The sequence below is a fragment of the Eumetopias jubatus genome, unplaced genomic scaffold (assembly GCF_037043125.1).
Source record: "Eumetopias jubatus isolate StellerSeaLion01/CBP00866 unplaced genomic scaffold, mEumJub1_p1.0 scaffold_2, whole genome shotgun sequence".
NCBI lineage: Eukaryota > Metazoa > Chordata > Mammalia > Carnivora > Otariidae > Eumetopias > Eumetopias jubatus.
The window spans coordinates 40,362,244-40,378,254 of record NW_028274808.1 but is presented as its reverse complement, the minus strand read 5'-3'; the positions used below and the strand labels follow the sequence as shown (position 1 = coordinate 40,378,254).

The 16,011-nt window shown below is 45.8% G+C and overlaps 1 protein-coding gene and 1 pseudogene across 2 annotated transcripts in view; one reads left to right on the top strand and one right to left on the bottom strand.

The window, feature by feature from the left end:
- Positions 1-1,965: 1,965 nt before the first annotated feature.
- On the bottom strand, positions 1,966-2,479 carry LOC114224826 (cytochrome c 2 pseudogene; annotated as a pseudogene).
- A 7,549-nt stretch (positions 2,480-10,028) lies between these two features.
- Positions 10,029-16,011, top strand: part of SH2D4A (SH2 domain containing 4A) — a 54,018-nt gene continuing 48,035 nt past the window's right edge. For both annotated transcript variants that reach the window (XM_028124089.2, XM_028124088.2), the window contains exon 1: positions 10,029-10,209. In XM_028124089.2, coding sequence (XP_027979890.2) covers positions 10,029-10,209 — 181 coding nt within the window. The remainder of the gene's footprint in view (positions 10,210-16,011) is intronic.

The window sequence follows — 16,011 nt, the reverse complement described above, 5'->3', positions numbered from 1 at the left end:
CTGCCTCCACCAGCCACTCCCCCTGCTTGTGCGCTGTCTCTGTCAAATAAATAAAAGCTTTAAAAAAAAAGAAATTAAGGGAAAATATATTTTCTGCTTCATATTATGCCAAGTAAAAGAGAAAATACTGGGAAATGGGAGAGAGGAAACAAAAAGGAAGGTGCTAGAGGATAAGGGGGACAAAGTAAAGACGGAAAAAGAACTACGGAAATAAGAGGAGGGGAAAGGAGATACTTACAAATACAGGACAGGGGCACAGGACAAGAAGGATGGGAGGGAAAAGGGAGACAAAAAAGAAGAGATCCTGGGCTCCACACTGAGTGAATGATTATAGTATTTGTGTGCAGTCAGCATTCATTTGGGCGGTCAACATCCATTCAACTAACACGCACTGAATACCTGTTGTGTGCCTGGGTGTTGGGTAGGATTCAAACTTGCATAGGATTACTCCTTGCGATCAAGACGTTTATGATTTCAAAGAGGCATAAAACATACATACAGCTATGTATGCCAAGGATGGCAGTAGGAGCCCTGGCTGTCTACGCTCTGCCATCCCCCAGTGTCACCACAAGGCCCAGCACTTAGGGAGGGTTCATTACCTGGTCCTTGGATGTGTTAAATGCTAACTTGTGATACAAGTGCTATAAACATAGAGGAGGCAGGGGTTGCTTCTGGCTGAGAGGGTAGACAGGAAAGGATTCCTAAAGATTGATGCTTGAAGAATAGGTAGGATTTTTATAAGCCAAGTTATAGGGCAAGATGTTTTAATTAATTAACTAATTAATTAACTAATTAATTAATTAAAGTAGACTCCACATCCAGCATGGAACCCAATGCATGGCTCAAACTCATGACCACGAGATCAAGACCTAAGCTGAAATTAAGAGTTGGAGGCTTAACCAACTGAGCCACCCTGGTGCCCCTGGGGCAAGACATTTTAGACAAAGGCCACAATGTGAAGCTGCAGAGCCTGTGTAGGTTTAAGAGCCTGGAAAATGCCGGATTATCTGAATGCAGGGTTTGTATTAGGAAGATGATAAAGCTGAGGAAGACTGATGTTAGATTGTCCTGGGCCTTGAAAGTTGCAGGAGGTTTAGTCTTATTTGAGACAAGAAGGAGTGAGCATCAAAGAATTTTAGCAACCAAATATGAGAGATTAGAGTTAATGTTTAAAAAATATTAATTTGGCAACTGCATTCAGAAATGTCTGACCTGGAGAGCCTGGGGCAGAATTTCTGAAAGCATGAAACGCATGTAACTCCAACTTTGATCTAATTACTTGGAGTGCTTACTGCCTGGGCCTCACAGACATTATATTCCCCAGGTCTGGGGTGAGGTCCTGGATCTGCATTAAATTAGTTATCCAGTACATGAAATTTTCTGTACACAAAAGCTATCTAAAACTGGCTTAGAAACAAGACCAATGAGGAGGTATATTAGTTATCCATTGCCATGTAACAAATTTCCTCAAACTTAGTAGCTTAATACACATTTACACACATTTACTACCTCAATGTTGTAGGTCAAGAATTGGAGAGTGGCTTAATTAGGTGGTTGCATGAATTTGCACTGAAGACATAAGCCAATGCAGCAGTCATCCAAAGGCTTGACTAGGGCTGGTGGATTCACTTCTAAATTCATTCTGTGGCTATTGGCACAGAGTCCTCAGTTCCTCCCCAAAGGTTTGCTCATGACGTAGCAGTTGGTTTCCTTCAGAGTGAAAGATCCGAGACAGACACACACACACACACACACACACACACACACACACACACCCCAAAACAAGCTACAAGGTCTTTTTTTTAATTATTATTTTTATTTTTTTAATTTCAACTTTTATTTTTAAATGTTAAAGTTACTACAGGCTGACCAAGAAAGATCAAATACGACTTCTTTAAACATGCAATATTTGAAATTAGAAAATTCTGGCTTAAAAACTAGTATTTTTTAAGTTGCAAGAGCATTTCATAAAGATGTTGCCCATTTCGAATATTGAATAAGATCTTCTCTCTCTTCTTTTTTTATTTTATTTAATTAATTAATTTATTTATTTGAGAGAGAGGGACAGAGCACAAGCAAAGGGAGCTGCAGGCAGAGGGAAAAGCAGGATCCCTGCCAAGCAAGGAGCCTGATATGGGACTTAATCCCAGGACCCTGGGATCATGACCCGAGCCGAAGGCAGATGCTTAACCGAATGAGCCACCCAGGCATCCCTCTCTCACTCTTCTTTTTAAGACCAGCAAAGACCAGGGATATATTTCTTTGGGTTCTCCAAATATTCCATCAGAATTTCCTCTCCCCACACAACACCTTTGTTTTTGTTAGCATCAGAATAAGAAAATCCTAGTGTTTGTCCTGTTTTTCACCCAAAGAGGCCTCAGAGATTTGGACCAGTCTTGTGTTTTCCACTTTTTTCCACTGTGTGGCACTGAGCACATTTTTGAATAAAGATCTTCTTGCCTGCTTCAGCATCTCGCATTTCACTCACAGGGTCAGCAGCTCTGCCCACTGCCTGCCTGGAGAACATTTAGCAGTCACCCAGGCAACATGCGCTGCAAGGTTGAGGCTGGTGGTTCCACAGTAGTGCCTCAAAGACCTGCGCTGGAGGCCCAACCTGGCATGCGTTTACAGGTCTTCCATAACCTAATCTCAGAAGTGACATATGAGGAGGTGGGGATGGATCACTGAGGCTAACTTGGAGTCTAGGTACCACGGAAAGCAAAATCCAAGGTCTGAGTGTAAAGTTGTAACTTGAAATTACAGTATGTGATGTGAAATAATATAAGCTAATGTGTTTGAACACTCACCACATCCAGGAACTATTCTAAGCACTTTACATGTATTATCTCATTTAATCCTCACAACAACTTCATTGTTATTACCCAGAAGGGAAAACTGAAGTACAGAGAGGTTAGTAGCAAAGTGGGAGCATTGCTATAATGAAGGACTTACCAGGACATGATCAGAATTTGAGTGTGGGGGAAGGTAATTGGCTGTGACCAGTGTCATATGGAAATTTTACTGGCTGATGAACCACCCTTTATAGTTCTTCAACTGCTCAATCCATGCAGTGTTAGGATTCATTTTCAGCTGGCCACAGCAGCTACCCAGGGGCAAATGACAATCCAGCTAAATGCACCCACAGGCCATTCATATAATAAGTAGTGGGAACCAAACCTAAACCAGAAATTCTCCCCTGATAGGATCCCTAGAATGGTTTCTAAATAGCTAGGTCTCAAGGACTCATCTCTGCCCCCAAGGCTCTAACTTTGAGTATCTTCTGCAGTCTGGAGAGGTTAGGAACAAGAAAGTTTCATTTTTGAAGGAAGGAAATCACACCCCTGAATTTATCAAGTAGACCATGGAGAGGATTCACTCTCCTTGTGCTCTCGCTCCCACAATGCTCACTGTTTATTACATTTCTCCCCAACATGTGCAATCTGGGGGTTGCCCAAAGCAGGCTGTTTTTCTGCACACATTCTGAATGTTCCTCCACAACGGAAAATGCCCTCCAATGTTTCTACTCTGCTTCTGCCGAACTTTCCCGTACTCAGTCAGCTCCTCCCTTCATGCACCACCCCAACCTGTTCTTGCTGCAATTCACAAGATTCCTTTACCTTCTTTCCTTTCTATTTTTCCTTCTCTGTTGTTTTCAGTCTCCATCTTTCCAGCCTTTTGCTTCCTTGATCCTGTCCGACAAAGCCACACCGGTACTGACAAGTGTCTTGAGTGATAAATTACTTAATGTCAACAAAAAGAAAAAAAAGAGTAAGCTCCAGAGACTCGAGAGGTGAGCTGACTTGGCCTGCTGGGGCTCAGTCAGTGTAACTGAGAAGGGCCTCCCCGCCTCCTCCGCAGGCTCCACCTTGCTTAGGAAACCTGGAGCTCTGAAGTGGAGAAGGGGCTGGGCCCGTTGATATTTTAATAAGTTCCGCAGGTCCCGGGATGGCGCGACAGGCCTTCACAGACTGCAGGTGGAGGGCAGTGGCCTTGCCGCCCCAGACCCCCGGCCGCTCAGGGCAGTGTGCGGTCAGACAAGTGGGCCGGGATGCAGGAGGCCGCGCGGCCTCGCCGACGTCTGGCCCTGGAGCGTCTCCAGGTGCCCGGGTGGGGCCGTGAGCGCCCAGTCAGTCATTCCGGCATGTGGGCCGCGGGTGGGGCGGCGCGGGCGGGCCGGGGCTGAGGGACACTGTTTGCCGACATCTCAGCCGGAGTGTTTGTCCAGCCAGCCTGTGCGGCTCGCGGGCACCTCTGCCTTGCCCTCCCTTCCTTCCCCGACAGCTTCTGGCGGCCCAAGTGGACGTGGTGTTGCTTCGTCAACCTCCAAGGCGAGCGCAGGGCCCTGCACCGGTAGGTGCCTGGGGTGGGCGAGGGAGGGCGAGAAGACTGGGTGTGTGTTGTAAGGGACGGGGGGGGGGGCTCGAGGGGGAGCGCGGAAGGCGCGGGGGTGAGGGGCGTTGGGGGAGGCCCGCGGCGACGCCTGGGCCCAGGCCGACCCGCGCCCCTCCCCAGGGCCCCCTCCACCGCGGCCCGGGCGGGCGGCCGGTGTCCGGTGTCCGGTGTCCGGTACCGGTGTCCGGTGTCTGGAGCCGCCGGCGGGAGAGAGGCCGGGGCGTGTGGCCGCGGTAAGGGGGAGTCCCAAGGGGGGGTTAGGCCGCAGCGCACTCGGGAGGTCTGGGGGCAATTCTGGGGCGCCGGGCGGGCCTCCGTGTGCCTGAGGGGTGTGCGTGCGCACGTCACTGAGCCGGGGCGGGCCGGAGGTGGCCGCGTGGGAGGGTCGGGCTAGCCTAGAACTTCTGGACTCTAGCAGCACAGCCCCGGCGCCCGCGGGTCTCGCGTCTGTCCCGGCCTCCGGGGCTCCTGCGCGCCCGCCCTCCCGCCGGCCCGCGACGGGCGCCCCCGCCTGTGCCCCCGCAGCGACTGCACCCGCGGACGAGCGCTCACAAGCACGTGGGGTAGGGCCGTGCGGACCTCCCTCGCCCCAGACCTTCTGGGAGAGGCCCGGGAACCGGTTTCCCAGCGCCCCGGCACGCAGGGCTGCCCTGTGGGGTTCGGGCGCCGCGGGCGGGGCCGGCTTCAGGGCCGCGCGTCGCCGCCCGCCCGCTGGAAGGTAGACCCAGACGGTGGCCCCAGGCAACCCGGCGACGGTCTTCTTCAGCCAGGTGGGCACCCCTGCCCGCTCCTGCCCTCGGGGTTCACGCGGGCGCCTGAAGGGGTGGGCGTGGAGATGCTAGTTTGTCGGTTCTCAGAGTTGTCATTCCCTTCGCAGGGGTCACAGGGAAGAAGCAATGCACCTCTCTCTAAACTTAGGCTCCTCAGCTCCTAAAAGGTGTTTTGTTTTGTTGAAGTAAACTCTACCCCCAGGTCGGCTTGAACTCAGGACAAGGAGATCGAGAGTTGGGTGCTCTACCGACTGAGCCAGCCAGGCACCCCTCTAAAAGGCTTTTGATTGCCTGCTTACTAGAAACAACTTGGAGCTTTTAAAAGTGAATACATGAATGAAAGGCATATATGGGCATAGATTTGGTACATGAGTGGAATTTTCTAGGTAAATCCGTATGTACGGTAACTTCAAATTTCTGAAGAATGGTATATATGTACAAAACTTATCAAACTGCTGTCACCTCTGGCAAATTCATTTTATCCTCAAAAATAGCCCTTTTGCAGATAAACTTTATTAGGTAAAGTTGAATAAGATAACTGAAAGTATGAAAATAGTTGGCCATTTTAAAAGAGGTAGAATTCAAACTGTATTCTTTTTTTTTAAAGATGTTTATTATTTATTTATTTACTTATTTGGGGGAGAGAGAGTGAGTGGGGGTGGGAGGAGCAGAGGGAGAGGGACAAGTAGACTCCATGGTCAGTATGGAACCAGAGGTAAGGGCTGGATCCCACCACCTTGAGATCCTGAGCCGAGCCAAGCCAAGAGTGGGCTGCTTAACCGACTAAGCCACCCAGGCGCCCCCAAACTATATTCTTAATGTTAAGGTCTTACTGTCCATATACATTATTGCTATGATTTAGGCTTTATCTCAGGCTTTTCCCCCCTCTAAGGTCTCAGAGTCATTAAAAGCACAACTTTTATTTTGTTGAGCAGGGCTATGGAAGATGTGAGAGTCAGGCCAAATCCAAATCTGTGGTATCCTGGAAAACAACTGATCCTATCACCCTTTAGAAATAAATAGCACCTATGGACTTGTCGCTTGTCATTTCTCTTTTTTTAAGTAAGGTGCTATACAAGAAGAAAACTGAGTTAGCTTTTCTTTTTTTGGATCTTGAATAACTGGAAATTTGCTGCACTCAGTTTGTTAGATGGGGAAAGTCATTCAAAGTTTGAATCAATGTCAGTGGTTGTCCTATGAAGGAGTGAAAGTGGGAAAAACCCTGGTTAGTTTCCTCCTTCCTGTTTCCTCTACCCTGGCTCCACTTGTCTGTGCAACTTCACATAGACTATATGACATAGTCTTCAAATTACAAAGATGTATGGGCAGGCCCTCATTTCACAGATGAGAAAACAGTAGTGAAATGACAGCTGAAAGTCATACAGCTCTTGGATGGGAGTCATACAGCTCTTGAGAAGCCCATGCTGGGGTCCTTGCTGGGTGTTCTGTGAGCACCCTGTGCTGTTTGAGTTTTCCATCTTTGAGCGTAAGGGAGGAAGGAGTTAATTCAGACCAGCTGGGAATCAACAGCCTTAGAATAGCATGCATATTATTCAGCTGCCTGACCTCAAGGTAGTTGCCAGCTGAGCCCCCAAGTATTCTCTGAGGACACAGGGAAGCCAGCGTCTCCTTCAAGATGTAGTAGTTATCTTAATGCTAAAAATCCATGTTTGCTAGAAAAGGCAAAACAAACCCAAATTAAAACTGTGAAAGAGCTTGAGTATCTCATCACAGAGGTACCATGGAACTCTTCACACCTGTGAGAAGCTGAACCATTTATGCTGCTCCTAACGGCTGTGAGAGAGGAAACTGAGAACACTAAGTGCCCGGTGAATAAAGCAGGCAAACAACATCCATGCCTGGGCCACCATGACAGTTCCCTGCTGCCCTTCCTGGGGGGGTGGGGAGGTTTTTCGATATCTGGTCTCCCCTCAGCTTATCTACAGTACCTAGATGAGGCTTCTGCCCCTTAGAGGCATTATGTCATGCACCTTCAAGTCAGCATTTATGTTGCTGCAAAAATTTGCTGGTCTTCATTCTGAAATTTCACATATGGTAGCATATCCTGAGGATGTGCTGATTCTGGGCTTACAAAGAAACTGTACTGTACTAGTGGAGTACAGTAGAGCTGACTTAGAGCCAGACTGCCCAGCTTTGCCACTTTTCATCTTCTTCATCTGTGAAACAGGGATAGGGAGGGGCTGACTCCCAAGAGTAATTGTGAAAATGAGTTAAAACACGAAAGGTGCTTAAGGTAGTGGCTGGCACAGCGTGTGTAAGCTCTTAATTGTCAGGAGTACTCTGGGGTGGAGAAAAGGAGCAATGTGAATTTGGCACTTCCAGGGTTTTGGTTTTTAGGCCGCACCATCGTTGTTGCTAAGATTCACCCCACTCATAATGGGGAACAGAACACAAAACCTCAGGCTTCACTGGGTTCCTCCTTTTCTACCATGTTTTATTTCTGTGAAAGTCAATCATTGGAGTTAGGGAATGTGCCAACATAAGGACATTTACTGGAACATCAGGGAGTCATTCACTTTGGTTTTTTTACTACTTCATCTCAGAGCATTGGAGTCAAGTGTGCTGAGGAACAAAATCCTTCCTGTGGTTCCTGTGAAGACAGAGCTCAGCCTCTGGCAAACTCTCCTTTAGTGTAGATTTAGTTGGCCCTGCCCCTCAAGAAGCTTGTTGGGACCCAAGAGTCAAAAAAGCATTACAGGATGTCAATTCTTTGGCTGGTATAGCCTTTGCGGGTCATCTTTCAAAGCAAAATGCAAAGGTAGGAAGGGAGCCTGGGAGGGACATGACTGACTGAGTTAGAGTCAAACACTGCTTTTTTTTTTTTTAAAGATTTTATTTATTTATTTGAGAGAGAGAGAGAATGAGAGATAGAAAGCACGAGAGGGAAGAGGGTCAGAGGGAGAAGCAGACTCCCTACTGAGCAGGGAGCCCGATGTGGGACTCGATCCCGGGACTCCAGGATCATGACCTGAGCCGAAGGCAGTCGCTTAACCAACTGAGCCACCCAGGCGCCCCAAACACTGCTTTTAATTGTTTTTAAAACGTTTCTTTTTTTTCTTTTAATTTTTTTAGATGGGGGAGGGGTAACAAGAGAGGGAGAGAGAGAATCTTAAGCAGGATCCATCCTCAGTGTGGAGCCCCACTTGGGGCTCGATCTCACGACCCTGAGATCATGACCTGAGCAGAAATTAAAAGAGTCCAACACTTAACCAACAGAGCCACCCAGGCACCCCCCAAAATTTTCTCTTAATATTGTGTTCCATTTGAGTTCCAGTAGTTTGAATGCTGCGGAGATTATAGGATGCACTTAGCAAGAATACTTGTAGCCTCAGTAAAGGTCCCAGCTACACAGTGGATAGAGAATTTAACTATATGCTGTGTATGCAAACATTCTGGGGTACCCTGACTGTTGAACATGCTTGTGTAAATGAAGAAACAGCTTTGCACGGAAGAAGAAGAAGAAGAGGGGAAGCTGCAGGGGACTCCCGGGGAGCTTTACAGTCTGACCCGTGGAAATGACAAGGTGAAGGAACTAAGAGCAGCCAAGGTATGACTAAGTGATAGTCTGAAGTTTATGAGTGTTTGCACTTAGAAACAAGGTATTTGAGAGGCAAGGCTAGATAGTGAGATTATTTGAGCATTGGGCGCACCAAATTACTGGTCAACTTCTTAAACATAGGTGATCCTGAAAAGTCGCAGGAAGTAAGCTTTTTTGTGTATCCTGTTATATTGAAAAAAAAAATTAAAAGTCTTAAAAAAAATCAACCAAACAGAAATGCATAAATGAGAGGAAACCCCAGTGGAATCGTCCCTCTCCCCCAACCACTGTGAACCCACTTGTGAGCGCATGAATCTGGGGCTTCTTGGTAAAGGAGCCCTCTAAGAAGCTCTTGTACAGCAGGGAGCCTTTGTAACAAACCTTGTCACCTCTTTATTCCCCCGGTTTTTCTGGTCTGTAAATTTAGATTTTATTAAATTAGATCTATGAACAGGTACATTTAAAACCTGGTGACCTTCCAGAGTGTACACGAATGTTTTCTCCTGCACCTACACTATTTTCACGGTTCTGGCACGTCGTCTGGAAATTGCCTTGTCCTTCTGTGAAGTTGAAGTACATAATTGTGTTTATTTCGTGCTACTTCTAAGGGGAAATGGGAAAACTGCATTGTGGTCTAATTTCTATTTCTTTTTCCTTCCTTAAGGATGGCCCCATTTTGGTCTGGTTTGGGGTGGGTAACTTTGTGAAATCTCAAAAACAGTATTTTCTTTTGAAATAAGTTGTTTGGAGAGAACCGTTTAATTTCTTCCTGTGCCTCTTTTCTCAGCCATACAGTTGGTGCTTAGGCTCTGAGGTAATAATACGTTTGCTTAGTTGGGAGAAGGCTAAACTTGTTAATTTTTTTTGTTTCCCTGAGATTGACCTGTAAAAAGTTAGGGTTTGTTTTGTTTTGTTGATAAAATATCTGGAAATTACAGGATAGGGGTTACACAAACTCTTAACAAAGTGTGCCTCAGCTTTTCTTCTCCTTTCACCTGAAATGAAAAGCGATACTGTATTTCCTCCAAGCTTGATTCATGAGCCTGCCCCTGCCTGGCGTCTACATTTTAACGCTGCCAGCTTTTTGCCTGTTGCCCTTTGCAGATTCGCGAACAGCATTGTGGACCATATCTTTGCTGCCAGGAACCAAGAGCCGGTTCGCTGAATTATCGTCGCAGTCACTAGGATTGCTGCGAGGCTCTGGGAAGGTCTGTGGGTACGTCCACGTGCCATCCCAGGGGAGGCACACCTGGAAGCCATTTTCAAGAACTTTTGTCACAGGTGTAAAAGACTCCAGGCCTGCAGAGATGCTGAAACAGATACTATCTGAGATGTACATAGATCCTGATCTGCTGGCAGAGCTCAGCGAAGAACAGAAACAGATCCTGTTCTTCAAGATGAGGGAGGAACAGATCCGCCGATGGAAAGAAAGAGAAGCAGCAATGGAAAAAAAAGAGTCCTTGCCAGTGACGTCCAGGCCAAAGAAAGGTAAACTTACCTGTGTCTCTTCTGTGAATGTGTTAGTACCGTGGCTCCCGGCTTGCTTTAATAGTTCACACTAGTCAGAGCAAGTCAGGTGCAAGTTCCAGTTTGGTAGATGGACCCTAAATGTTGTTGAGATTCTAATAGTTCAGTTTATCAGCTTGAAGTTTATACTTACGTGCACATACCCACACATGCACAGCATTTACCATGAACTTGTGTAGCCATTAAGCAGATCTCTTACTTGAAAACAGACTGACTTTAAGCTGAAGTAAAAAGTCACCTGTACAGTTTGATTTGAGGGGTCCTGAGGAAGGGCTTCTCTCCCACTTATTGTCACTGGGGTCTATATCCTACTACCAGGATACGAAGGCATTGTATCAGCAATTTTATAGCAATTGTGTTTCCATTTCTTAGACTTTAAGAGATTTTTCTTTGCGTTATCTTTTTTTAGGGAAACTCCCTCTTAAAATGCAAATACTGCTGTGGGTGGGGGGAAGTCATACCACACATTTTTTTAAGTAATCTCTGTGCCCAACGTGGGGCTCAAACTCATGACCCCGACATCAAGAGTCGCATGCTCTACCGACTGAGCCAGCCAGGCGCCTCCATACTACACATTTTTTTAATGTGAGTTAATTTTTCAGCTGTATTTCTTCCTGACCCAAGGAATCCCTGGTTGCTTGAGAGATCCTCTTGAGACCATGAGGGAGAAATTCTTGTACATCAAGATTTAAAGCATATGCACACGCAGACGTAGAAAAGCATACATTAACCACCTCTGCTCTTCGCCCTCCCCCAGCACAAATTCTGTCATGGATGAATACCTAAGTTGTTTAAAAAAACAGTTTTCAAGGTCACCCACTGAGGCGTACAAGACCAATTTCTCCTCATTTTTCATTAAGCCAGGAAAAATAAAATGTGATAAAACCACTCAGGGTTTCAGAGATGGAGAAAATGAATCTTACTTGCATGCTGGTATATACAGACTCAAAAAGGAAGTCAGTTTAGTGACCTTTACCTTATACTGCCTTTGTTTAAAACTTTTCCAATTAAGCCTTTATAATGATATGGAAATAAATATGAATATCTCATTTATTACTATTATCAATAATAGCTATTTGTTAAAAACGTGTTTTGTCAGACACTATGCAAAGCGCTTTTATATACAGTATGTCTCATCTTCACAGAACTTCTGCAAAGTGGTATTGTCTGTTTTATAGGTGGAGAAACTTAGAATCAGAGAAGTTAAGTAATATATGCACAGTCACACCACCAGTAGGTACCCAGATTTTTTGGATTTCATAGTACTCTATACGACCTGAAATAGAATTTTTCCTTCAGTAAGTAACATGTCCAAACTGAAGCATGGCCCTTTTATCTTTCTTAACTGGCTCATACATCCCCCTGCATTCTTGAGCCAGAGTTTATCAGATAGAGCCGGACCTCTCAGGGCACCATTATTCACTGTGAAGAGAGCACACTACTGTGTTGTGTAACTTCGGGACTAGTGAGAGCTGAAGGGTTCTTGCCCCTAATGTCAGTGGCCCAGGCACTTTGTGAGATTTGGGGGTTCTCACGTCTGCTGAAGTGGTCTCCTTGTGACTACTTAAAACAGTAATTTCATTTCTTTGCTTAAATTCTTTTTTTGCAGAATTTGAATCTCTTAGAAAATCTATATTATTTTATTAAATGATCATTTAAAAAGCATGTTAATATATGCAGTGAATGTTCTATCAGTATTTCATGCCAAAAGTTTATTACTCCCTTAAATTTAACACTTGGAAAAATACATTTTACACTAAATTAGTTCTCTCTTGTGACTACAGAAAAAGAAAAGCTTTGAGATTCTTTCCCAGCTTCCTCTAATAGCACTTCTCCATCTTTCATCTTCTTCTGCCTTTGACGATAAAGCCAAGATAGTGCAAGGCAGTGTTATACCTGGTGCTCCCCAGGGGTGTATCTGTGCTACAGGCCTACTGTGTGCTTCTGCTCTTTTGGGGCCTATGCTCCCAGCCTCCTCCCCGCCCCCGCCCAGCTTGTACCCGGCTGACTTTAGTGCTGCTTTTTCTTAGCAGTTCTTAGCCAGGCTGCAGCTTTGGAGATTGTCCTTTTCTTGGCTCTTTAAATATATCTTATGCCGTCCCTCCCCCTCATTCCTTCGCGCCATTTTCGCTCATTACTTGGCAGTTCTTTCATTGTCATCTGGTCATTTTCTTCTCTATATAGTCCGCTGTGGTGAGTTTTCAAAGAGCATCACTAAAATGTTAGGATATTGTGTATACCGGGAACCTCTTAGGAGTCTTATGGCTAAAGTAGAAAGGGCTGAAAAGCAATTAGAAATATGGATTTACCTTAGTAATAGATCAGAAAATCATTTCAAAATGTCATGGGAAAATGTGATTTTTAGAGAGAGAGAGAATTATGTACCTTGTCTGCCTGCTGAGGGCATATAACTGGAGGTCTAGAGCTGTGTGTCCAGGATGGTAGCCCCTAGCCATGTGTGGCTGTTGAGCACATGAAATGAGAATAGTCTGGATTGAGTGTGTTAGAAGGGTAAATTACCAGATTTCAAAGACTTGATAGGAAGAATAATGTAAAATACCACATTAATAATTTCATATTCATTATATACTGACATGATAATCTTTTGGATAATACGGGTAAAATAAAATTTATTAACATTAATTTCACCTATTTCTTTTGCTCTCATAATGGGGCTACTAGAAAATGTATAATTACAGATGTAGCTCACATTTGGACAGTCCTGCTCTGGACTATAAAAATAGCACCACTGAGCTGATGGTGTATCGGACCTGAGCTCAGTGCTTAAATGTATTATCTCATTAAATAATCACAGCCAAGCCTGAAGCTGAATTACTGTTCACATTTTACAGACGGAGGAAAGTGAGCCTGGGACATTAACTAGCTTGCCCAGGACAACAGCTAGTAAGTGATAGAGCTGCATTAGACCCTGAGTCTAACTCTCCCAAAGCAGGTGCTATTAACGAATATGCTACATGTCCAGCTTACCTGGAGCTTAAGACAGTACTTTTGTCTGCAGGTGCCTTGCACACATCTAAGACGTATGCTTGCGTCAGGGCCCTGCCTTTGTTCTGTGCGATTTCTTTCTCGTAACACAAACAGTAGAGGCCTTCACTAAGTAGAGGATTGCCCAGCACTTGTTTCATTGGGCCTCCAAGCAGACAGAAACCTAAGCAGTAGGCTGGGATCTGGTTGCTGTGTGTGGTGGAGGAGGGGCTGTGTGTGCCCTTGAAATGGACTTGGATTCATGAAACTTCATTTGCTGCATTCTCGTTGCTAGCAGGTGAACAAGTTCCCTTATGCAGAGCCTTCCCTTTTTCATGAAATGACTAGAAACCTGCAGTGGCCCTTCCTCCCCTCCCTTCATGCTTGAAGTCACTGCAGTGACCTCCACTGATGGATTCAGTTCTGATCTAGTCGATTCCTCAGCCTCATCGGATTCTGGAGTTGCCTCCCTGAATCTCCTTCTTGATGTCCTGGGTCTCTTGCTTTCTCCATAATGGTCTCTTTTTTTTATCTCTACCTGACTCCTGAATGTCCATATTCCCCCAGGGAGCCTCGCTCTGCACTGGTGGCTTGTAACCTGGAGGTGGGATTGAGAGGCTCATAGACTCCTTTGAAAATTGGATCAGGAAAATGCACACAGACAACATTTTGTGTATAGTTTTACAGTGTTCATAGGCTCCCTAAATCTTGTTCACAGACTTTCAGGTTCACAACTTCTCTGTGGTTAAGGTCTAGGTCTAGGTTAAGGTCTCTGTATTTTCTCCCTGGGACACCACTTCTACCTTTTTTGTAGAGAGAGAGAGCATGAGTGGTGGCAGGCTGCGGGGGGTTGGGGGTTTGCAGTGGGCAGAGGGAGAGGGTAAGAGAGAATCCCAAGCAAGCTCTATGCTCAGTTTGGAGCCAGACACAATCCTACAACCATGACCCTGAGATCACGACCTGAGCCAAAATCAAGAGTCAGACGACCAACTGACTGAGCTACCCCAGAGGCCCCCGCTTCTACCTTTTAGAGTTAAATACCACCTATATGCCAGCGATGCTTAAACCCATACTGCCAAGCCCAGCCTCTCACCTGCTTCGGCCTCAGTGTCCATTCCCTAATGAGTACTCCCAGTCAGATGACCCATAAATTCATCAGTGTCACCTCAATCCTCCTCACCACCCCCAGGCCTGACCCTGCCTCTCATTCTCTGTTATAATCAGTGGCACTGCTTTTTCCCTTATCACTGCAGCCAGAAACCTGGGAGCCACATTGCTAGTCACTGAACCCTATAGATTTTACTTTATCTGTTCCTTTGCCTAGAGCTTTTCCCTTCCCAAGGTGCTGGTCTGTTAGGATGTGCCAGACCTAAGCATTATATTTATGCTATTTCATGTAAACCTCACAAGAATCTGGGATGGTATGTGTTGTCACCTTTCTTCTTACAAATAAGGAGACAAACAGAGAAAGTCATTTGCATGGTCACTGGTAGAGCCAGGATTTGAATCCAGGCCCAGATCTACTCCAAGTCTGTTCTGAATCTCTGGTTCTGGCCCTGTCTCCTGTCCCCCTAACTCGGGGCTTAGTAGTTTAGCTGGGCTTATCTTTTTCCATGGTGAGCACCCACCTGTGGGTAATTACTAATCTCTTCTTCCTGTTCACCTTCCTGAGTCCCTGGATTAAGCTGGTCTCCTCTCCTGACTCAAGTTTTCACTTGTCTACAGCACCACCTGCTTTCCTGGGCCCAAGCACCGTGCAGGTTCTCCAACTTCCTTTCTGTCCTTTTGTCTCTAAAATAAACATAACAATTATTTAAAATTTTAAGATGGACTTTGGTATTAGCAACTATAAGATTATGAACCCAGGTTAACAAATCTAGCAAACAATGGGGAAAGCAACAATTGTAAGTAATTTCAGCAAGTCTCTATGGGACTCTGCAAGCACGTGGGGCTGGGTTTCGCCCTCTCCTGGCCTGTCCTGCTCGTCAGGGCTGGTGAGGAACGTGATGGTGACCCCATGCTCAAGCTAGCCCGCCAAAGCCCTACATTTGTTGTCCTGGCATCCCTTTTGGTGGATTTCCCTTTTGCTCTCAGAAGTGTTTCAGTTTGGACAGTGCATTATGAGGCTGCCTTAAACACAGGTCTTGCAGTCTCACAGACTGGTTTTGAATTCTGGTTCTAATTTCACTAGCTCTGTGATCTTGGGCTAGTTAAATACCCTCCCTGAACCTCAACTTCCTCAATGTAAGATGGGGTTAGTAATAGCCTTGGGTGGTACTCTAAATATTTAACGGTAGAGACATGGCATGGGCATCAGTTAGAAGGGACATGGCTATAGTACTTGATTGAGTCCTAAAGGTGCCCACCAGCCTGGTGTTCATCTTTTCATTTCTGGATGTGGGGTGGGGGTCCCTAAAGGAGAGGACAGAGTGGCAGGAGATACTTGAGAGGTTGGGAGTTTAGGGAAGTATATCATATTTTAACAACTGGGCACTGATAGGTGCTGCTGTCAGCCCTGATGATACTCCCATTGTGTTTAACACATAAATTTTTTAGGAGGGCCCTGGTGTTGATGCTCTGGCATCACTCAGTTTTTGGTCTTCTCTTTGTAGGGACGTGGTATATAATTCTCTCTCCATCTCTTATCCTTGCCGGTTACTATGGTTGTCCTTCTGAACTGGATCTCGTTGGAGTAGAGACCAGTTGCTGACTGTCTGAATCACAGTCGTAGTTTGGGGAGAGCCCTGGGAGTTGCATTAACCTGCACCCGAGATGATC